The sequence below is a fragment of the Notechis scutatus genome, chromosome 5, assembly GCF_049901735.1.
Source record: "Notechis scutatus isolate UNSWTSFEM ecotype Mainland chromosome 5, rNotScu1.2, whole genome shotgun sequence".
NCBI lineage: Eukaryota > Metazoa > Chordata > Lepidosauria > Squamata > Elapidae > Notechis > Notechis scutatus.
The window spans coordinates 14,737,262-14,762,047 of NC_142013.1; the positions used below are offsets into that span (position 1 = coordinate 14,737,262).

A 24,786-nucleotide genomic window follows, 5' to 3' on the forward strand; every position below is an offset into this window, starting at 1 on the left:
TTTGAATTGCATGGAGAATTTAATTGGAACACTGACACTAGAAACAGTTTATGTATGTGAAGAGAAATAATATGCCACAATTGTAAGTAGGAAAACAATATACAAACCTAAAATAAGAACAAGCTCTATAGATTAAATTATTTTTCTCAATATAAAACAAGCTATCTGGAGATCATTATTTAAAAACTCTTTAAACCTTGCCTTCTCAATCAGTGAGAAAACACATACTCTTTTCAAAGATTGAAGACTGGTTTATAGGATATATTATAGACCAATCCAAAATTCTGTTCTACTTTTTGGTGTTTTATTTTAATTTTGTGACTACTAATTTCACTTAGGGCCACTGGATTTTTTTTAATACTTATGAGTCATTCTGAGAGGGTTTTTTTAACTACAAAGTGTTCTGCATTAATAAATACACTGCTCAAAAAAATAAAGGGAACAACTAAACAACACAATGTAACTCCAAGTCAATCACACTTCTGTGAAATCAAACTGCCCACTTAGGTAGCAACACTGATTGACAATCAATTTCACATGCTGTTGTGTAAATGGAATAGACAACAGGTGGAAAGCAGAGGCAATTAGCAAGACATCCCAATAAAGGAGTGGTTCTGCAGGTGGTGACCACAGACCACCTCTCAGTTCCTATGCTTTCTGGCTGATGGTTTGGTCACTTTTGAATGCTGGCGGTGCTTTCACTCTAGTGGTAGCATGAGATGGAGTCTACAACCCACACAAGTGGCTCAGGTAGTGCAGCTTATCCAGGATGGCACATCAATGTGAGCTGTGGCAAGAAGGTTTGCTGTGTCTGTCAGCATAGTGCCCAGAGCATGGAGGTGCTACCAGGAGACAGGCCAGTACATCAGGAGACGTGGAGGAGGCCGTAGGATAGCAACAACCCAGCATCAGGACCGCTGCCTTTGTGCAAGGAGGGACAGGAGGAGCACTGCCAGAGCCCTGCAAAATGACCTCCAGCGGGCCACAAATGTGCATGTAGCTGCTCAAACAGTCAGAAACAGACTCTGTGAGGGTGGTATGAGGGCCTGACGTCCACAGGTGGGGGTTGTGCTTACAGCCCAACATCGTGCAGGATTTTTGGCATTTGCCAGAGAACACCAAGATTGGCAAATTCGCCACTGGTGCCCTGTGCTCTTCACAGATGAAAGCAGGTTCACACTGAGCACATGACAGACGTGACAGGGTCTGGAGATGCCGTGGAGAATGTTCTGCTGCCTGCAACATCCTCCAGCATGACCGGTTTGGCAGTGGGTCAGTAATGGTGTGGGGTGGCATTTCTTTAGGGGACCGCACAGCCCTCCATGTGCTCGCCAGAGGTAGCCTGACTGCCATTAGGTACCGAGATGAGATCCTCAGACCCCTTGTGAGACCATATGCTGGTGCAGTTGGCACTGGGTTCCTCCTAATGCATGACAATGCTAGACCTCATGTGGCTGGAGTGTGTCAGCAGTTCCTGAAAGACGAAGGCATTGATGCTATGGACTGGCCCGCCCATTCCCCAGACCTAAATCCAGTTGAGCACATCTGGGACATCATGTCTCGCTCCATCCACCAACGCCACATTGCACCACAGACTGTCCAGGAGTTTGGGGATGCTTTAGTCCAGTTGTGGGAGGAGATCCCTTAGGAGACCATCCACCACCTCATCAGGAGCATGCCCAGGGGTTGTAGGGAGGTCATACAGGCACGTGGAGGCCACACACATTACTGAGCCTCATTTTGACTTCTTTTAAGGACATTACATCAAAGTTGGATCAGCCTGTAGTGTTTTTTTCCACTTTAATTTTGAGTGTAACTCCAAATCCAGACCTCCATGGGTTGCTAAATTTGATTTCCATTGATAATTTTTGTGTGATTTTGTTATCAGCACATTCAACTATGTAATAAACAAAGTATTTAATAAGAATATTTCATTCATTTAGATCTAGGATGTCTTATTTTTGTGTTCCCTTTATTTTTTTGAGCAGTGTACATAAATTTATTTAAATAATTTTTATTTAAATAAATAAATACATTACATTAATTTCTACATATCTCGAATACTGTTGATTGGTAGTAGGAGTTATCTCCTAGTCCTAGTTCAGTCTTCCCAATAAAATCCAGAGAATTTATTTTGAAACTTTTCAGAAATTCTTAATGGAAAGGTCAATAATAGCTATAAGGTTTATTGAAAGACAAGTTGTCCTTTCCTACCATATTACTGCTGCAGGCTCAGCATACTGTGTGATGAGTAGTGTCCCCAGCAGGGCAGTGATGAAACCCAGAAAGCTTGATCAGTGTCTTCTTCATTCTGTTGCTATTTTGAAGGTTACCCAAATATAACTAGTGTTATTGAATAACTGAGAAATGGACCGAAGGAATAAAAATGGACCTGTATATTATAAATCATAATAAGCAAATTCTGCCAACAGTCCTTGATTAATGGAGGGGATGAGAGAAGATTTCATAAAACAGCTGATTTCTGAAATTAAATGTCTTCGTGGCTTCCATCTTCCATAACGTCACGAATGGAGCCAATTTTAATTGTCTTGAGTTCAGTTCAGTTTCCTTTTTACATCAATTTATGAGTTAAAAATAAGAGAAAGACAATCTGTACAAATTTTTACATGCATTGTCCTGCACAATTTTCTCGATATATGTATCTTAATTTGCTTCTTAGGGTTTGTTTTCCCTTTGAATTGTGAACCATATCTAAACTCTTTGAAAGATTCAGATTTCAAAGAAAAGGAAGAAAAGATTTGTTTTCCCCTCAGATGTTCTGGGAATAAATTCCCTTCATTGCAAGGGATGGGATGATTTGAATACACATAAATATAAATGCAGATATCTGCCCAATCAGATATATCAGTAAGAAAACATAATATAAACTATTCCACTGTGATTTATAATATACCTTTCCAAAAATATGAGTATATCTGTATAATAAGGAATAAACATTTAATTTAAAATCTGTTCCACTGTTTGCATTCGATGTTAGCTAAGAAATAAAAATGCATTGGTTATACATTACTAAGTTTCTATTTTTTTCTGATGTCAAAGCCTGTTTACCATTTAACATGTTTCTGGCTCAATTTGAATTTTCTTCAGACAAGTTATTTGCATCTTTTTCTCATTTCTTCTAATGGACTTATTTTATACAATTTTGCCTCCAACTACATCTTTCTTGCAAATAATTTTCTGTGGTTGTGCTGAGATATGGACTTGAAGCAGTTTAAGAGTGGTCATGCCATACCTCTTGTCAGCTCCCTTAAAGCAACTGTAACTTTTCTTGTGCTTTGAACAGTCCTATAAAAAAAAATATGCCTTGAATTTGAGGATGGCAGCATCAATTTAGAAAAGTGAAAACTGTAACAGATAAGTTAAAGTTTTGAATTTTGTATTGGCTTGAAAGTGAAACATTAGGATAGGTCTATTTAACTGCCTACCTGCCTAACTGGAAGACAAGAATACCATCAGTATTATTTTGTCAATAATGGCAACTGGTTCTTTTTTTCCTAAATCAGTCAATGGCATAGGATTTAGCAATTTTTACCTGTAAATATCTGCAATCAGGGATAAGGGACAACTGAACATGAACTCAGGCTCAAAATACCCCTGCACAAGCAATCAGGTCTATGACAATTCGCCACAACCAACTCGCCATGGCCAACGCACCATGGGGCAACTCACCATGGCCAGCTTGTCATGGAACAACTTGCTGTGGAATAAGGTTTATACTAATATCAAAGAAATGGTGGAATAGTATCAAGAGCTGTAGTGGTGCAGTAGTTAGAATGCAGTACTGCAAATCACTTCTGCTGACAGTCGGTTGCCAGAAGTTTGGCAGTTTGAATCTCACTAGCTCAAGGTTGACGCAGCCTTCCATCCTTCTGAGGTTGGTTAAATGAAGGCCCAGATTGTTGGGAGCAATGTGCTGACTCTGTAAACTGCTTAGAAAGGGCTGTAAAGCAGTATATAATTCTAAGTGCTATTGCTATTGAAGAAAGGGTGCAAAAGGAGGGACAGAATGAAATGTGAATGTCAAAAACTAAAATAATATTTTACTTATTTTAAACAATTAAATTGAAGTGTTAAATTATCCCATGGTGAGTTGTCTCGTGGCAAATTGGCTATGGTGTGTTATCCCATTTTGCAACAATCACACAGAACAAACCTTCCCTTCTTGTACTTTCCAGATGTGCTGGGATTGCAAATTTCAGAATTCCTTGGCCAATGTCTGTATTAGGCCAAACATCAAACATTTGAGCACCTTCACCCAAACATGAATGCATGGTTTGTTTGTTTTTTGCTTCCCATTTAACAAAAGTGTTCCGTGATGGAAATAGAGAAAAAAGCCCATACTCCTGATCTGTCCTTAATGATTTTGTTGGTTCAGTATCTGAAGAAGTCATAAATGTCCAGGCAGAAGAAGAGCATCATGACTTCAAAATCTAAGGGACTGGTTTGGACAAAATTCAGCAGCACTTTTTCATGCGGCTATTAATAAAAATAGGATCGCCAGCATGATCGCCAATGTCCGATGATGGATATGGCATAAGAAGAAGAAGAATAGCAGTTAGATTTATATACTGCCCTGTAGTGCTTTTATAGCAGGGGGGGGGGGGGTTGGGGGGGGGGGGGGAAGGAAGGGGGGGGGGGGGGGGGGGGGGGGGGGGGTGGGGGGGGGGGTGTTGGGGGGGGTGGGGTGGGGGGAGTTTTTTGTGTATTTTTTTTTTTTTGTGGGGTGGGGGGGGGTAATTTTATTAATAAAAGGGGGGGGGAGTGAGGGTTTGTGCGGGGGGGGGGGGTGGGGGGGGGGGGTAGGGGTGCTCTCTGGGGAGATTACACTGTAGAAGCATTATTTGCATATTGTGCTCAACAATCTGGGTCCTCATTTTTCTACCCTTTGAAAGATGGAAGGCTGAGTCAACCTTGAGCCCATCAGAATTAGCTGTGGGCAGAGTTAACCTGCAATCCCGCTTTCTAACCACTGCACCACCAGGACTCTTAAATCAGTGAAGATTGACCTTTGAGCAAAGGAAATGACTGCTTAGGGCTGTCTCACTGGAAAAGAATATCTTTTTGTGGCTTGTCAAGCAATAGGAAGTCATGGTTGGCACAAAAAGGTGGTCTTTGAATCAGATTCAAATTCTCAGTCTTATTGCCGAGCAGAAGAAAGGTCTATCTACCAAGTTATGTCATCTATAAATTGGGAACCAGACAGATATTTTAGCTCTGAGAGTCCTTATCTCTCTTTTCCAGCCTTCATTGCACAACTGGGGTCAGTTCTATCCAAATTCTGTTTGACTTCTCTGAAGTAATTAGATGAATGATATTTCAGGTTTAATCTGACACCTTGAGGCTGTGTCAAGAGGTAAATATGCATGAAATTCCTCTTCTTTCTTTTCATCCTACTTCTTTTCCCTCTTCCATGCCTTGTTAGCATTTACAAATGTTTCTATTGCTACCTTTCACCAGGCAATCATTAGGGAACAGGAACTCTTTTATTTTTCAGCATTTTAGTGAAGATAAACAAATGCCAGCTTTCACTAATTGCCAAATATTACTTGCTGTAGGGCTCCACAGTTTTGTTTTCCTTATGATTTCAGCTCAAGCAATCTCAAACAGCTTCTGCTCCATTGTAACTGTGAGAGTGACAAATATTCCTGAGAGATTTTTTGTGGTAAGCAGTTGGCAAGTATTCCTTAGAAAAACCTGGGCTTTTAGTTGCACATTAATGGTTTATTAATGGTGTTTATTTGGAACTGCCAATCACCCCGGGCTCCTGGAATTAAAAAATGAAGTAGAAAAAAGGCCATATGTGTCTGTCAAACCTATGAAAAGCCCAGCTCTTGCAGACATTTCAGATGCATTCTTTGTTCAATTGTTCTTAATAAGAAAAGAAATTCAAAAACAACCCATCTAATCAACTGTTTTTATTTTTTTTTAAAAAAAAGCAAAAAAAACAACCCTCTGAATTAACAAGCAGCAACATTAAGCTATGGTGTGTGTGTGTGTGTGTGTGTGTGTGTGTGTGTGTTATATATATATATATATATATATATATATATATATATATATATATATATATATATATATTCTGTTGGTTGTATGGTAGTTTGGTGTGTGTGTGTAGCCAGAATCTCATCTGCCATCATCAGATGTGTGTGTGAAACAAACTGAGCCATCATACATACATACATACATACATATATATTCATCAATAAATTATTTAACTTTACTTCCCATTTCAAGGGAGATCCTTAAAATGTTATAGAAAAAAACAACAATTTAAAATACAAAATATGTAACATTAATTAAATATGTTAAGTTATTCCGGCTTTTGAAACCAAAACAATTTCCCTTTTATGCCCTGTAATCCCTTAAATTGGAGTAGAGTTGGGCAATTGGATGCAGCTGAGCATTTACTGGCTGGATGCCCTTCCTGACACCAAGGAGAGTTCGCAGCAAACCAAAATACATCCATGTATATTCAAGCATCAGAGAGAGAAAAACAGCTGGGATGGAAATAAAAACACCAAAATTAGAATTCACAGTCAGCAACAGGAATAACACCAACAAATAAGAACCTACAAATAAGTGTGGAAGACCTTGAGGGATGAGAAGAAGAGATGGTGCCTAGGACGCAATCCAACAAGAGAAGGAGGGTCCCCTGGTAGCTTTCTAATCAGAAAAAGAAATTTAGGAAGGACCCTAATGGATCAAGCAGTTAAAAGTGGCAATGGGAAGTTTGTACACCCTGCCCTCACCCACTTGCTCATCTCTTTCCTGTGCATGACAATTGTCTAGTTCCTTTCCTCCCCGCTTCCTCTAACTATTTATGGCAGGGTGCGAGCAGAACTGAAGATGGCAGATCTGACATATAATCATATTCCTTGGGTCTGTATAGCCTTGTCTTCTGTCACTGGCAGTGTCTTTTTAGTGATTCGAGCAAAAGTTTTCTACCTTACCCTTTCATAATTTAGTATGCCAGGAACTGAATTTCCGTATCTATTGTTTTCTGAAAATATTGGAATCTGTGGGTAGAGTCCCAGAGTAATGCAGAATGTTTTCCTCCTGGTTCAAAGGAATCTGATCTTTTTTTTTTCATTCTATAAAGAATTTCTGCAGCAATTGCCAGAAACTTCCACAAGAAGCCTTTTTAAGCATCAAGTAACGTGTTCTTGCAATATATAAAACAGTCGTGTAGATTTATTTGAAGGAAAAACCCATACCAACACCACTGAATTATTTGATAATGTGATTTATATTACAATCAGACAGCCATCCACCTAGGAAGTCTAATAGAGATGGCTTTTGAAAGAAAATTACAAGGAAAAAAATAACCTTTCCTATTCAGAAAAAAAACCCTGTTCATGCAGAATATCCTAAGAAATATTAACTTTTCTAATATCATCCAGCTTGTAGTTTTGGGCTGAGAATTTGTTAATTTAATAATTTATTATGCCATGTTTCCTCAAAAATAAGACCCTGTCTTATATATTTTTTTGCCACCAAAAAAGGCACGAGGTCTTATTTTCAGGGGATGTCATCCACTGACAAACCTCACTTGCGCGCATCACCCCCTGGCCTCCTTTTACTGTCAGAAGCCTTCAGGAACTTCTTCTTCTGCGGCCAGCAAGGCTTTCCTGAAGCCTCTGCAGCTGATAACAGAGCTCTGGATCAATCTGGAGCTTTGTTATCAGCTACAGAGGCCTTCAGGAAAGCCTTGCCAGTCCTAAAGGCTGCAGAAGAAAGGACCAGCAAGTCAGATGTCCAGGTGTGTGAGGCCTGGCTACAACTGTCCCAAGGTAAGTAGTAGGGCAGCTCCACACACACACACCCATCCCCACCCTAGTTTAAATTTTACCCGTGCACTCTGGGGTGGGCAGGATCTTAATTAGGGCTTATTTTGGGGTGGGTAGGGTTTATATTGGGCTCATGTGTAAAAATCAAGCTAGGACTTACTTTCAGGGTAGGTCATATTTTGAGGGAAACAGTGTATATCCCACTTTCCCCTGTAGTGTATACTCAAGATTAGCCCACTATTATATCCTGTACATGAGTAAAATAATGCATGCATCTACCTGCCTATATTCTAATAATCATCTGTGTGATTTATCAAGATTCTTCCTCTGTGGTCTTTGTAACGAAGTGTGGGAATGGCCTTGGGAGACAAGAGGAAAAAAACCACAGGTTGGAAATGGTCAGATAAAATAGAGCCCATAGTAGGAATGTGACTGTGGCAAAGAACTCAAAAATTGTAATGGTGAAAGGGGAGAGATGTACAGGTAGCCATTTATCAAGATTCTTCCTCTGTGGTCTTTGTAACGAAGTGTGGGAATGGCCTTGGGAGACAAGAGGAAAAAAACCACAGGTTGGAAATGGTCAGATAAAATAGAGCCCATAGTAGGAATGTGACTGTGGCAAAGAACTCAAAAATTGTAATGGTGAAAGGGGAGAGATGTACAGGTAGCCATTTATCAAGATTCTTCCTCTGTGGTCTTTGTAACGAAGTGTGGGAATGGCCTTGGGAGACAAGAGGAAAAAAACCACAGGTTGGAAATGGTCAGATAAAATAGAGCCCATAGTAGGAATGTGACTGTGGCAAAGAACTCAAAAATTGTAATGGTGAAAGGGGAGAGATGTTACCTTACAACAGTTCAGAGTTACAACATCACTGAAAAAAAGTGACATAACCATTTTTCCCACTTACAACCACTACAACATCCCGATGGTCATGTGATCAAAATTCAGTTGCTTGGCAAAATACTCATATTTATGACGGTTGCATGTGATCACCTTTTGTGATCTTCTGAGAACAAAGTGGGAAAGCCAAATTCACTTAACAACCATATTATTAATTTAACAATTGCAGTGATTGACTTAACAACTGTGGCAAGAAAGGTCATAAAATGGGGCAACACTCACTTGTTTCACTTAGCAACTGAAATTTTGGGCTCAATTGTATTTTTTTTAAGTCAAGGACTACTTGTACTTCCAGACTTGAAAGATTCTGTGGATATAACCAATAAAGATAAAGTTACTACTTTTGGATGTTCTTCCCTGGACACAAGGCTGACAGTCTTTAATGATGGAATACAGGCAGATAAAACTTATATATCAGGCAGAGATACCTGTATAATCAGAGTCTTTGGAGAAAAAGTGGTGTTGTACTGTCACAATACAACCAACATACTATATGTGTTTCCATATGTGCTTTGGATCACAGGATAGACATACAAAAGAAGTGGACCTTTCATCACTGCCTTTTCTAATCTGCACTTTTACTCCACATGGAGTATAATCTTAACTTTGAAAAAAAAAAACTTTTTAAAAATATTTTTAAAGCCTCCAACTCAGCAAATGTAGGTGGCATGACATCTGTAACTAAGGTTTCTACAATCCTTTGTCTACTTATTAAAATTGTTCTAGAAAGAAAGAATGACAATATTCTATCCTACTTTCTAAACAGTAGTTTAGGAAGAAGGAAAAGGAAATTAGGACAAGGAACAGAAATGAGCAAAAAAGCACCTTCTCTTCAGTAAATGTCTATAAATGTCTTCACTGTTTGGGAGACAATGGGTTCATCCTCAACCCCTTTTATAATTTTTACAACAGCATGAAATCACATTTACTAGTTCTTTAGCTGGTGTTGGCCTTCATGTACTTGAGTTCCTCCCAAGAATTTAGGACACTGTAAATTATCAATATAGTATATATATGGAGCCAAGCATTGTGGCCCTTTGCAATTGACAGATGGAAATTTTGTAAATGTACAGATTTTCAAGGTCCTGTCCAAGGTTTTGGGGGGACTCATTTCAGAATGCAGAGGCCCATTTGAGGCCCTGGGATGTCTCTATCCCTTCAGTTTCTGAAGCTAATCTCATCTTAGATCCAATTGTGTATATAACCTCCATTTTGCCCAGCCATTCTCCTTCCCTAAGCTTTGTGGCCTGCTCTTCCTTTCTCCAGCATTGCCTAATGTCAGACTCAAACAACCAAAAAGAAGACATGGAGCTACCTCTGGTAGTTTATTATTATTATTATTATTCATCTACAGCAGGGATGTCAAACTCGATTTCATTGAGGTCCGCATCAGGGTTGTGTTTAACCTTGGAGTGGGCATGGCCAGGGGCGGGGTCTGGCCAGCTCAACATAACTCATGTCACGGTGGCCCGAGCATCTTCTGCCCTCCCGAGCTCCATTTTCCCTGGCAGAGGCACTGTGGGCTGGTCCTTCGCTATTTCCATGGAGGCCCCACAGGCCAAATCTAAGCACCCCGTGGGCCAGATCTGGCCCCCAGGCCTTTAGTTTGACATCCCTGATCTACAGAATCTTGCCAGAGTAAGGCAATTATCTGTATAACTATATACTCTGTGAATTGCTAGGAAAAGTCTGTCCTTGCCCTCTTCCTGCCTTCCAGATATTCCAAGCTCCACAGCCTCTTTCCCTTCTGGGAAACCCTCCCCTCTGCAAGTCCACACTATATTCCACCACACTGCCAGGCTTATATTTCTTCCACCAGGTTTGATGTCCCATCTGTTACCATAGTTGTTTGTTTGTTTTTTTAAAAAAGTTATTATTATTTGTTAAATTACCTTATATGCATGCCAATTACTGAGAAGCACCTAGCCAGTTAAGCCAAACTTTTTCTGATATAAGAATAGTCTGAACAAAAATATAAGTACAAAAAGTCAACCAATAAATAACTTGCTCAATTTAAAATCAATAAGTACTTGTGTTGGGCGTCCCCTTAGAAATAGACCCTCTTCTTGACACGGTGTGGAAAAGGGGTTTACGCCTCTTTTGTTCCAAATGAAATGAACAATTAAAGAGACAGTGTATAGACAGTAAGGAAGATAAGCCTTGAGATATGGAAGATCCATTATTAGGGCAATGAGGGATAAAATATATTCTAAGTGTGCAATAGACAGCTAGTATTCATAAGCAGCTCAGAGAAATGTCTCCCTAATTTACTGAAGTACAGGAAAGCAGAGATGCTACAGTACGATCAGACTTGCAAAATTCTTTCATCATAGACAATCTCAAATAAAATTAATTTTAGCTTTTCCGTGGAGTTGATTCCTTGGTCTGGTCTATCTAATGGCACTATCGTCAATCTAGCAATCTTCTTTTTCAATCTTGTATTATGTTTTAAGATAGGCTGAAGCTCTCATGTTTGTTACAGGAAATGGCCTTGGATCCTCAGGCCACACCTTACTGCAGTGTTGTTACGACATCAACAACAAATGGATGTACAAATAACCAACTCACAAAGTGACAAAATGCAACTAACACAACAGATGGGACGGAAGCTACCCCTTGTCAAGCCTAGCAATAAATCTTCCATCTCCTTTACACTCTAGTGCAGGGGTGTCAAACTCAAGGCCCACGGGCCAAATCCATCCAGGCGGGGTACTTAGATCTAGCCTGTGGGGCCGACCTGGAAACAGTGAAGGACCGGCCCGTGGAGCCTCCACCAGCGAAAATGGAGCTAGGGAGGGTCACGGGTGGCCCTCGGGCTGCAGGAGTCTGTCACAGTCAAAAACAGAGCTTGAGAGCCTGTTTTCACTGGCAGAGGTGCCCGGGCCACCACAGGCACCCCAAACTAGAGTGACGTTGAGCTGGCCATGCCCACCCAGGTCCAACAAGGTCAAACACAACCCTGATGTGGCCCTCAATGCTATTAAGTTTGACACCCCTGCTCTAGTGAGAAAGTGACAGAGTGGATAAAATTTGTGAAATCATTTTGCAGGCATTAGTTCAGTTTAAGGCAATGTTTCCACCTCCACATGGCTGTGTTCCCCCCTTTTTTAATGCTAGTGATTTGAAAACCATCCCCTTTTTCACTCATAGAAGGGCTCTCAGCAGTTTGAAACTGACTGGGGTACAAGTTAGGTCCATGTTTCTACAGTAGTTTGTGCAGAGAAGGGAGGAAAGAGTGGAGGTCTGAATGGGTGCATCTATTTCAATCCCATTGCTAAGGTTGAAAGCATGAGGGAGGGAGAATTTTGTTACTAAATAGCAGGAGTTGCAAAAAGGTGGAATGAAGGAAGATGAAAGCACTGTGGCTGGAAGGAGCTTTTCTCTTCCAATTTCTTAGTAAGTTAAAGGAGAATATTTGTAGCTCAGGGTTGAAATGGGGAGTCCTTGGTGCTCTCTGAGCTTGCTTGTTTCCTTGCAGACATTTCCTTAACAAACGAAGTAACATCATCAGTGATAGTAAGGAGTGATGTTTACTGTCAGTTTATATTCTGGTGACTTCCCTCTCCATATGGGTGGAGGAAGACCTAGAGATTCTTTGGTTGGGCTGTTTACAGATGGCTCTTTTGCATCAGTATTGTTTACTTGGGTATCGTCTACTTGATTGTTGGTCTGAAGTTAACCTTGGAGTTAATCTATGCTGATCTGGGTGCTGATTACTGGTGGAGAGACATGTCACCAGAACATAGACAGCAAACAGCATTTCTTACTAGCACTGAGGATGTTACCTAGTTAGGGTAATGAAACATCTGCAAGAAAGCAAGCAAGCTCAGACCCCTCTTAGTAATTTTCACAGAGCAAACAAATGCTCACAAAACATCTGTTGTAGCGATTCTCTTCTATGGAAAGGTAGCTCCTGTTCTGCAGCTGACTCACCCAACTCAACATTTCAGTCTGTCTGGCATCTTCCAGAACCATTCATCCTTAATCCCTAATGAGAAATCAATCTAGCTATCCAGTGGAAAAGTTTGCATCAGTTTTGACTTCTGTCCAGTCGTGCTTTCTCTTTGACACAATATCTTCCTTCCTGTTATATGAGTTCATCCCTGGGAAAGACTTAATTTTCGGAAAGCAGGAAGTGTCCAGGACAGCGGTAGCACTAGTTAAATGTTCTCAGCTGAAAGTGAAATAGATCAAGCAGCTCACGAGCCTTAATTGTGATTACACTTTATTGCTGCTTAGACGATTAAGTGCTTAAATTAGCAGGTAACGGGATATATATTCTTAACGGCAAGGAAGAGCTAATCATGCCTTCGCTAAATATTTCAGCCCAGTTCCAATAATCTCATGGAGGAAAGTTAATGGCCCCAATCCGAGCAAAGCTCGCCTGCGGAAGTCCCAAGCAGTGCTCGAAATCCCAAACGTGCAGCTTGAAGATGCAGGGACATATGAATGCAAAGCTGAGAACTCTCGGGGAAGGAATGTCTTCCGAGGACAGTTGCAAATATACAGTAAGTTTTATAATTAATCTCTTGTACATAGCAGGGTTGTTCTCTTACCGAGTGTTAATTTGCCTCAATGCTTGAATGTGTACATTCAGACATGCATCTCTGACATTTGATGGAATCGGTTTTAATTTTGGGTGCATTTCAGCCGGAAATAATTTTATGAATGAAGGCAAATACACGTGTCCAAGGATAATGTTGCAAGATCCAATCTGGTGCCTTCCTATTGGTTGACTGATGTTGATGGCTGGCAATTGGCTGCTGTTTCCTTGTGCTGCCCTTGTCAGTCAACAGGAATGCTGATTTACCACCAGTTTATTTAGAAGTGTAAAAGTAAAGAAGGGACTTTCTATCATTTATGGTGGACATGTGATAAACCAAAAAAAAAAATTGAAGCATGATTCATATTCCAATACAGAAAATTTTGAAAATGAAGATAAAAAATAAAACCAAAAACTTTCATTTTGGGCCTAAAGACTTGGAGTAAAAAATTGGAACTTTAACACTGTATATGTTGACGGCAGCAAGATTACTATACGCACAAATATGGAAGGACACTTCGATTCCTACCATGGATGAAGGGCTGCAGAAGCTGATGGAGTTGGCTGAAATGGCAAAATTGACTATTTTGATTAAAGCAAAGTATTATAAGTACTTTTGTTTCCGCACGAACTTTGTGAACTTCCGAACTTTGTGCTTGAAGTGGAAAAGAATGAAACTTTGATTTTGGGTTTTACCGACCAGATTGATAGATCCCTACAAAAATGGCTGGTTGTTATTCTTATGGGAAAACAAAAAGTTGTGGTTTGATGTTAATGCCTTATTTTACTGCAATAGAGAGAGTCGGAAGTCAACATTTCTTTTTCTTTTGGTCCTTCCTCACTTTTGGTCCTTCCCTTTCTCCCTCCACCCATTGCTTTCCTATTTACTTTCGCATTTTGTACCTTATTTTATTTTATACCTCAATAAAAAATGTTAAATGAAGGTACTTAGGATCTGAGGGCTTGGCAGAAAAGGAAACAACAGCCAACTGACAGCCATCAACACCAATTAACCAATAGGAAGGCACCACATAAAAAGCGACTCGAAGAATAGCTGAAAGCACTTATTGCAGTAGCAAGAAGTTCCCCAGGAATGGGCTCCAGCACAAGTCTGAAAGCTCGGAAGAGTAAACCTCTGATCCCAGTGATGAACATAGATCGGACCCTGCAGAAATAGCTTTGCTGGATATCAGTGGTGATTAACCTTTTCGGCACTGAGTACTGAAACAGTCGCGTGCGCTTGCCAGAAACCAAAAGAACAGCTCCTGGTGTGTGCATGCATGCTGGCCACCTGGGTCTTCTGGCTTTTAACACGCATGTGTGCATGTAGACCAGCTGGCTGGCTAGATTCTAACACGCATGTACGTGCCAGCCAGCTGGTCTTCGCACATGATTCGTGTTAGAAACTGGAAGACCAGGTGGCTGGCGCCCATGTGTGCACTGGAAGCTGCTCTTCCAATTTCCCGCACTGCCACATGCGCGAAAACCAGCTACCTGGCGTGCGCAATGGCTGGCATGCCCAGAGAAATGGCTGTGTATGCCACTTCTGGCACATGTGCCATAGGTTCACCATCACGGGCATATATCATTTTCGATGAGAATAATAGTCTCATCCTAAGGCCCAAAAGATGTTTCCTAAGCACTGTCTTCTACTGCTGTCTCTTTTCCGAAATGAAATTTTCTTTTAACCCGGAGAGAAGGTGAAGCAGGTGATAGAGGGCTGAACTAGGACATTAAGGAGCCAAGTCTGGCTACTCACTTTAATGAGTCAATGATCATTTCTACTTTTTCAGCAGAGGCAGACATTTGTTATTGCTCTATTTACACCCCCTTAGACAAGATTAAAAATATAAAGTATACTGTGAAATGTTAAATGCTGAAAAAGAGTGCAGGATCAAAATGAGCCTTCCTATACATCTGTATGACCAAAAGAATCACAATTAAAAAGAGATAGATAGATAGATAGATAGATAGATAGATAGATAGATAGATAGATAGATAGATAGATGAATAGATAGATAGATAGATAGATAGATAGATAGATAGATAGATAGATAGATAGATAGATACATAGAGGTAGGTAGGTAAATAGATAGGTGATAGATAGATAGATGAAGAGAGATAGGGGGAGAGAGGGATAGGAGGGAGGAAGGAAGGAAGGAAGGAAGGAAGGAAGAAGGAAGGAAGGAAGGAAGGAAGGAAGGAAAGAAAGAAAGAAAGAAAGAAAGAAAGAAAGAAAGAAAGAAAGAAAGAAAGAAAGAAAGAAAGAAAGAAAGAAAGAAAGAAAGAAAGAAAGAAAGAAAGAAAGAAAGAAAGAAAGAAAGAAAGAATTTATATGAATAGCTTACTCAGGACATGTGATTCTGGGCAATATACAAAGGAAAAGGGAAAAAAACCCAGAATCAAGCAATACAATATATTACATTAAAGCTTATTAAAATAATAAAATGGTGATTAGAACTGAAATCTTCTATAGCTCCATTCCCTGCTGTAATAATTAGTTTCCCCACTTTGAACTCAGCCTGGCAACCAGTGCAGATTCTTTTAGTCAGCATATGATCTTTGTATCCTATGTATACCAATTAGCAAGCTCAGGAAAGCAGAGGCCTTCAAGTCAATAGTCAGTAAAACTACTGGGCTGGCTCCTGTAACTGTGCAGAGGAGTCCCTGAAGTTTTCTTTGAACAAAGTGTCTTGCTTCTTCCTAGGGTTGGAAGTCACTGGTCCAAGGTCACCCAGCTGTTTTTGTGCCTAAGGCAGAACTAGACCCCATCTTGTCTTGGTTTCTGGCTGGTGCCTTACCAACCACATCAAACTAGCTTTTATTTAGCAGCTTACCTTCTGCATTTTTGTCTTCGTTACGCTTTCCAAGAATAGATCACATAGAATATGTAGTCAGGATGGGATATAATCACAGTATAGATCGGGGTGTCAAACTCAAAGCCTGAGGGCCAGATCCCGCCCATGGGGTGCTTAGATCTGTCCCATGGGGCTGCTGTGGAAAAAGCAAAGGATGGGCCCATGGTGCCTTTATGAGAAAAAAATAGGTCCCAAGCTCCCTTTCTGCTGCCAGAGAGTTGCAGCAGACTGTCACAGTCAAAAACGGAGCTCAGGAGCCTGCTTTTGCTGGCAGAGCTCTTGGGCCACCACAGGTGCCCCCTTGACACGAGTGATGTCCATCCTGACCACACCCACGCTGTCCCCCTGAGGTCAAACACAACCCTGATGCGGCCCTCAATGAAATCAAGCTTGATACCCCCGGTATAGATTATTATCAACTAATCTCAATTTAGAAAGGGTTGAAAGTGAGGCACTAAGCGTAACTGTGCAAATATATTCTGTATCACAGCCTCACCCTGTCTATTCAGTGATAGTTGAGGGTTTCCTGCTATCAACATTCTCAATATATAATCTTGCCTGCTCTTCCAAAACAGGCTGAACCTCAATCCCCAGATCCAGTTCCAACAGCACCTCCATCTTGTCACAATTTAATTTTAGTTAGTTCACCCTCCTCAAATTTAGACAGCATTCAAAGGTACAGGTTGTTTCCTTGGTGTTGGATGATGAAAAGTGATAGAGCTGTATTTCATATAATAGTTCCTCTTCCAAAGCTCCAGATGAATCCCCTCAGTGGTTTAATGGAAATGTTCCAGCTTTATGCACCCATGTCATCCCTCATTTACATTCCCCTTTATCAGTCTGATAAAAGAAGACTTAATATTAAGGACATATGGATTACTATAAATCTGGTCAGTTTTACTCTTTTCATTAGAAGGGCTGCATTTTACTCTGTCAGATCATTTTTATCCTAATTTTTTAAAAGATCTGTAAAAAGAATTTGTCAGGTTTCCAAGTAACAGACCCAATGCAATCAAACCCCTGAGGCCTAGGTGTTCCTCAAAGTACAGATTTATTAGGCACCTCATATTGGTACATCTGGTGAAAACCCAACTCTAAAGATCCTGTGGTTTTACCACCCAAATTAAAAGTCAAAGTTTGTTTCCCAGTCCACATGTCCATCACATGGTCCAATCCAGTCACAGCCCCAACCTCAGTTGGTTCCATTCAGAGATGGCATTCAGCAGGTTCTGACCAGTTCTGGAGAACCAGTAGCGGAAATTTTGAGCAGTTCAGAGAACCAGCAAATACCAACTCTGACTGGCCCCGCCTCCATCTATTCTCTGCCTCCCAAGTCCCAGCTGATCAGCTGGGTCTTCTTTTGTTGTCCTGCACAGGAGAATGGAGCTGGAAAGCAGGTTAGTGAGGTAGGGAGGGAATGGGGATTTTGCAGTAACCTTCCCCCAGGAATGAGGAGGGAATGGAGATTTTACGGTATCCTTCCCCTGTCTCGCCCACTAAGCCACGCCCACCAAGACACACCCACAGAACTGGTAGTAAAATATATATATATATATATATTTATAGTTCAGAATTAAAATGAGATGTCCTTGGTGCTCTCTAAGCTTGGTTCTTCATCAAGGACTCTCTCTCTCTCTCTCTCTCACACACATACACACACACAATCAATCAATCAATGATATTATCAAATTAGTGAAATGAAAAAAAAATCCAGATAAACCAACTCCTTCTGGAGTTTCAGGTGAAATATTATTTAACATTGCTGGATTCAGAAATGGCTTTTTGAGGAGGGACCAGAGGTGGTATTCAGCAGGTTCTGACCAGTTTTGGAGAACCGGTAGTGGAAATTTTGAGTAGTTTGGAGAACCGGCAAATACCACCTCTGACTGGCCCCGCCCCCATCTATTATCTGCCTCCTGAGTCCCAGCTGATTGGCTGGATCTTCTTTGTTGCCCTGCACAGGAGAACAGAACTGGAAAGCAGGCTAGTTGGTGGGGGGGGGGGGGGGGGGGGGGGGGGGGGGGGGGGGGGGGGGGGGGGGGGGGGGGGGGGGGGGGGGGGGGGGGGGGGGGGGGGGGGGGGGGGGGGGGGGGGGGGGGGGGGGGGGGGGGGGGGGGGGGGGGGGGGGGGGGGGGGGGGGGGGGGGGGGGGGGGGGGGGGGGGGGGGGGGGGGGGGGGGGGGGGGGGGGGGGGGGGGGGGGGGGGGGGGGGGGGGGGGGGGGGGGGGGGGGGGGGGGGGGGGGGGGGGGGGGGGGGGGGGGGGGGGGGGGGGGGGGGGGGGGGGGGGGGGGGGGGGGGGGGGGGGGGGGGGGGGGGGGGGGGGGGGGGGGGGGGGGGGGGGGGGGGGGGGGGGGGGGGGGGGGGGGGGGGGGGGGGGGGGGGGGGGGGGGGGGGGGGGGGGGGGGGGGGGGGGGGGGGGGGGGGGGGGGGGGGGGGGGGGGGGGGGGGGGGGGGGGGGGGGGGGGGGGGGGGGGGGGGGGGGGGGGGGGGGGGGGGGGGGGGGGGGGGGGGGGGGGGGGGGGGGGGGGGGGGGGGGGGGGGGGGGGGGGGGGGGGGGGGGGGGGGGGGGGGGGGGGGGGGGGGGGGGGGGGGGGGGGGGGGGGGGGGGGGGGGGGGGGGGGGGGGGGGGGGGGGGGGGGGGGGGGGGGGGGGGGGGGGGGGGGGGGGGGGGGGGGGGGGGGGGGGGGGGGGGGGGGGGGGGGGGGAGGGAATGGAGATTTTACAGTATCCTTCCCCTGCCACACTCACCAAGCCATATCCATAGAACAGGTAGTAAAAATATGTGAATCCCACCACCGGGAGGGACTACTGCTGTCTCCTTCAAAGCAAGGAGGGCTGCTGTCTCATTCATGAATGAAGCCAAGAGCAAGCCACTATGAGGGAACTAGAGGCACAAGGATACAGAAATACTTACAGAAGACCCCTATCTGCTTCCTGGAGACTCATTGGAAAACTCTTCCCAGATAATTGGTCAAGAGTTCACTGTGCAGGCAGAATCCAACTCTGAATGGATGCAAGTAGTTTTGTCTATCACATACCCAGAATATTCTTTACAGCAGCCCTTCAGCAAGCATCTTTCCCTAATGTATGGGTTTATTAATATCAAATTCCTGAGAAATCATGATCTTGAATACTTTTCTTACTACCGTACTTTCTGCATACAATTTGGAGAAACACAGTGTCTTTTTCAGACACGTTCCTCATAAATAAATTTTTGGAAACAGATTTTCAGCTTGAGAAAAAGAGAAGTAAGACACTTCATGAGGTATTAATAAGTTTGCCTCAGACAAATTGAGCTTTTATTCATATGAAAAATATATATATTGTGAATCTTCTATGGCGCTTGGCTGTTGTTAGTTGAGAAGTTGTGTCTGACCTATCGCGACCCCATGGACAACGTTCCTCCAGGCCTTCCTATTCTCTACTATCTCCTGGACCCCATTTAAGCTCACGCCAACTGCTTCAGTGACTCCATCCAGCCACCTCACTCTCTGTCGTCCCGTTCTTCTTTTGCCCTCAATTGTTCCTAGCATTAGGTTCTTCTCCAGTGAGTCCTTCTCGTTAGGTGGCCAAAGTATTTTGTATGGCGCTTGGTAGCAATACAATTAACCAATGCTTTGAGCTTCCTTCCTTCCTTCCACCCTTCCTGCCTCCCTCCCTCCCTCCCTGCTTGCTTCAACCATCTCCTTTTCCTTGCTTCCCCCTCTCTCATCCTTTCCAATTTCTCCTTCCTTTCCATGCAGCTGTATCTCCTTTGTGGTTTTCAAATAAAACTTATGTTAACAGTCTCCCATGGGCATTATATCATATCTTCCTTAGTGCCACTGGCTTGTAAATAATCAACCACCCCTTTACCCTTTGGGTAGCTTCAAACTGGGTTTGTGGATTACAGCTGGCATTAGAAGAAACACTCTGATTTACATTCATCCTTCAGTACTAGCTCTTCCATCTTCCTCAGCCATGCTCAGTTTGTCAGCTGGATTGGATCCAGCTCACTGGAGATGCTCTCGGCAATGCCTGGAATGCACCGAGGCAGCCCTGTCTGCTTTTCTGTAATCACAGGTTAATTTGATTCCCCATCATATCTAATGCAAAAAAACAGATGTATTCAGGTTGCTTGATGCAGCTGACAATTTGGAATTATCATTGCATCTGTCTCACCCACTTGGCATGACATGCTTCCCTATTAATGATAAAAATGACTTCCTGTTGGATGTTGCTAGGCCTGCTCTGTTTTGTCCATTCCAATCTGCATTCCCCACCTGCATATTATTTTTTTTCTGTTAACAACAGTGATAATAGAATAGGGTAGGGTAGGGTAGGGTAGGGTAGAGTAGAATAGAATAGAATAGAATAGAATAGAATAGAATAGAATAGAATAGAATAGAATAGAATAGAATAGAATAGAATAGAATAACAGAGTTGAAAGGGACCTTAGAGGTCTTCTAGTCCAACCCCCTGCTTAGGCAGGAAACCTTATACCATTTCAGACAAATGGTTGTCCAAACTCTTCTTAAAAACTTCCTGTGTTGGAGCATTCACAACCTGGAGGCAAGTTGTTCCACTGATTAATTGTTCTAACTGTCAGAAAATTTCTCCTTAGTTCCAAGTTGCTTCTCTCCTTGATTAGTTTCCACCCGTTGCTTCTTATCCTGCCCTCTGGTGCTCAGAATAGCTTGACTCCCTCTTCTTTGTGGCAGCCCCTGAATTTGTCTCCCCTTCCCCCATTATTCAGACTCTGCTCAATTGTGGCCCAATGAGTGACTTGTAATAATCTTACTGAATGTCTGAATGCCTGTTTTGGTCACAATAGTAAAAAGAAGTTGAGACACTGGAAAGAATGCAGAGAAGAGCAATTCGGATGATTAGGGGGCTGGAGGCTACAACTTATGAAGAACAGTTGCAGGAATTGAGTATGTCTAGTCTTGTGAAAAGATTGGGGTGACATGATAGCAGTCTTCCAGTATTTGAGGAGATACCACAAAGATGAGGGGTCAATCTATTTTCTAAAGCACCAGAATGCAAGACAAAAAAAAAATAGATGAAAAATAATACAAGGAAAGAAGCAACCTGGAACTAAGGAGAAATTTCCTGACAGTGAGAACAATTAACCAGTGGAATGGCTTGCTTTCAGAAATTGTGGGTGCCCCATCATTGGAGGCTTTTAAGAAGAGACAAGACAGTCACCTGTCTGAAATCGTATAGGGCCTCCTGCTTGAGCAAAGGATTGGATTAGAAGACCTCCAAGGTCCCTTCCAACTCTATTATTCTATGTTATTCTATGCCTATATTTCAGATGAATGTTTCTAGAAAATATTTTAGAGGCCTACCCTACGTGACGGCTAAAACCAGGAAAAAATATGCTTCTTTTTTCTGCCTTACTGCCATAACTTTGCTTATTCTTGCCTCCAGCCTATGGGTCAGACAGACTCAAGCCATCCTTAGCTGTTCTGATGTTAAAGTAGATCTTCTCATTGATTCCAACATTAACCTTGGGCATGCTCAAACTGTATAACATTGATTAAATTTTGTCACCCATGACTTTTAAGGGAAGTTAAGGAAATTGTAAATTGAGACAATAGTGGCAGAATATGGATCAGAATTGGGGAGCACAAATTTCAGTGCTGGTATAGTTTTCTATTGATTTAACAATGACTGAGAAATCCTTTACCTGGGCCAGGCATAAGCCTTAAGTTCATGCCAGACTTCTGGATGTTTATCAGTTTAAGTTCTAACTTGTCCATATCTGGATAAGAGATGGCTACTGTACTGGCAATAAAAAGCAAAGAGAAAACATATTGGAATTATCTGAACTATGAATCAAAAACAGAGACATATGGGTGACATGAACACCTTGATAAAATACTTGAGCAGAACATGACTCAGGTTCCTAAACTCTACTAATCTTCAAGGGCTGATCCAATCTCCCATAGTAGAGGTAAAGATTCCCTCGCACATATGTTTCCGGCTCTAGGGGAAGGTGTTCATATCCATTACAAAGCCGAAGAGCCAGCACTTCCGAAGACATCTCCATGGTCATGTGGCCAGAATGACTAAATGCCGAAGGTATACAGAACGCTGTTACCTTCCCACCAAAGTCATCCCTACTTTTTTACTTGCATTTTTACATGCTTTCGAACTGCTATGTTGACAGAAGCTGGGACAAGTAATGGGAGCCCACACCGTTTGTGGTGCTAGGGATTCGAACCGCTGAACTGCTGACCTTTCTGACTAACAAGCTCAGCATCTTAGCCACCCATAGGCATCCTCTAAATCAGGGGTCTTCAAAGTTGACAGCTTTAAGACTTGAGGTCTTCAACTCCCATAATTTCTCCTCCAGTCATGGTAGCTCAGGAATTCTGAGAGTTGAAGTCCACAAGTCTTAAACTTGTCAAGTTTGAAGTCCCTTGTTCTAAATCCATACTCCAAGACCAATAATGGTCCTTTAAAAAAAACAGCAATCAAAATTGCCACTACAAAACTCATTTCAAGGTTGGTACCCTTGAATTATTTCAAACAGTATTTTGGTAAACCTGTGCCAAGAAAACAGTCCAGGCTGAATATTTTGTCAGGACTAGCTTAATGTTCTCAAATAGATTTAATTAAAGTGAACAATTGACTGATATGCTTAGTCTCGTTAATTTTTGCTTGGTCTTAAATTATGAATAATGTGAGGAGGGGGTTTAAAGACAGAAGTGTTTGCTTGAGCAGTCTTTCATATAACAAGAAAATTGATTAATGCTAGCAATTTACCATAATTATGTTAACAATTTCTCTATTGCATGATTTTTTGTTTTTACAATATTTGACTATTGTTGAGCATAACAAATTATTTATATCAATTTGATTTTTTTTACCCCAATTATTTGAATTACATACTTTTCAGTAGGATTTATATATAACACACTGTGTCTCCTTTTCATTAACCTGAATGTCTTCAGGTCAAGCAGAATGTGGAACATCTAATGCTTTCCACTAATCCTCTCACTATCTTAACTGTGATACTCTTGCAGATGGTCCCATTTATTCTCCTTCAACACATAGTCCTTCCTTCCTTCCTTTCTTTCTTCCTTCCTTCCTTCTTTCCTTCCTTCCTTCCTTCCTTCCTTCCTTCCTTCCTTCCTTCCCTTCCCTTCCCTTCCCTTCCTTCCTCCCTTATGCCCTCTGTCTCCCTCCTTCTCTTTTCTTTTTTCATAGAATAACAGAGTTGGAAGAGACTTTGCAGGTCGTCTAGTCAAACCCTCTGCTCAGATTTTGAAAAGAAGACAGTATTCTGAAGTCAACATTCTGATTTCTCTTTTCTTTGATTCCCCCCCCCCCTGCCTTTATTTCTAGAAACCCTTTGAATGTATCAATGTTCCTCAAAATTCCCCATTTCTCTGTGTTCCACCTGATAATCTTAATTCAAGGCCTACCGATGTTTTTGGATTAGAAGGCATATTTCTGATCTTCAGACCATACTATGGGTAATTCATACCTTCCATAATGGGCATTAACAATCCAAAAATATTTTAAAAAGCAACCTGGTGAAATTGCTATCTACTATCATGGCAGCCTTCCAAAATGTGGATCCATAATCTGCATTTTCTTTTGTGGGGGAGCATAGAATAGAATTCTTTATTGGCCCAGTGTGATTGGACACACAAGGAATTTGTCTTGGTGCATATGCTCTCAGTGTACATAAAAAGAAAAGATACATTTGTCAAGAGTCAAGAATCATAAGGTACAACACTTAATAATAGTCATAGGGTACAATAAGCAACCAAATCATACTAGGAAACAGTCAATATAAATCATTAGGATACAAGCAACAAGGTTACAGTCATACAGGAGGAGATGGTGAAGGGAAGGGTGGGAGGATTAATAGTAATGCGGTTTAGTAAATAGTTTGAGTATGTTGGTGTACTACCAAACAAAGCATCAGACTGCATCCATATATTATTTTATTTATTACAAATGTATCTGGGCTCTACAGAACACCCAGAAATATTTATGAAACTACACATTATGCTTACGAGTGAATGTCCTAATGTTTTGTTCTATGTATTTATTTATTAAAAGGATTTTTTTTTGAAAAATCAGTTGGAACATGAATCGTAACAACCATTAAGGAGGTATTAGAAAGTTCATTAGTGCCCTTGAAAGACACTACTTTGTAGCTCTTAAGAGCTCTTTGTACTTTGAGCTGTATAGGAAAAACTGAATTTTTCCAATATTCCTTAGATCTACTTTTTTCCCCCCTCCATTGCTTATCAAAAAATCTCTTCCCCTTTTCCCTTTTCAGTCTCTTTTCAACTGACCAATTTAGTCTAAGAATGATTTACATAGAATCCAACCCATTTTTGTACTTTTCATTACTGTTACATTTTTCATCAGATTTAATTAACCAATTCCAGGTTTCATGTACTTATGTCAAAGGCAACAATAATTAGGAAGGTAAATGATTATATTCACTTTTCTCTTCTAAGTTTTAAGACTTCTGAATGCCTAGAACTAAGGTATCCTGCAGCCAATCCTGCTTTCTTAGCACACCGCGCCTATTCTTTCTCTCTTTCTTTTTCTTCGTGACTCACAAAACAGTTTAATGGTGCCTATTATAATGTACCTGAGTTCTTTGGTTACTTAAAGATGAGATTTTTCTTTCTACTTTCATGTATTTTAATTAATATAATCAGA

The 24,786-nt window shown here is 42.0% G+C and overlaps 1 protein-coding gene across 1 annotated transcript in view; it reads left to right on the top strand.

Moving 5' to 3' along the window:
- Positions 1–24,786, top strand: part of CNTN5 (contactin 5) — a 763,035-nt gene that overhangs the window by 585,986 nt on the left and 152,263 nt on the right. The window contains exon 11 of the mRNA XM_087966176.1: positions 13,036–13,217. Within this exon, the coding sequence (XP_087822302.1) occupies positions 13,036–13,217 (182 nt within the window). The remainder of the gene's footprint in view (positions 1–13,035; positions 13,218–24,786) is intronic.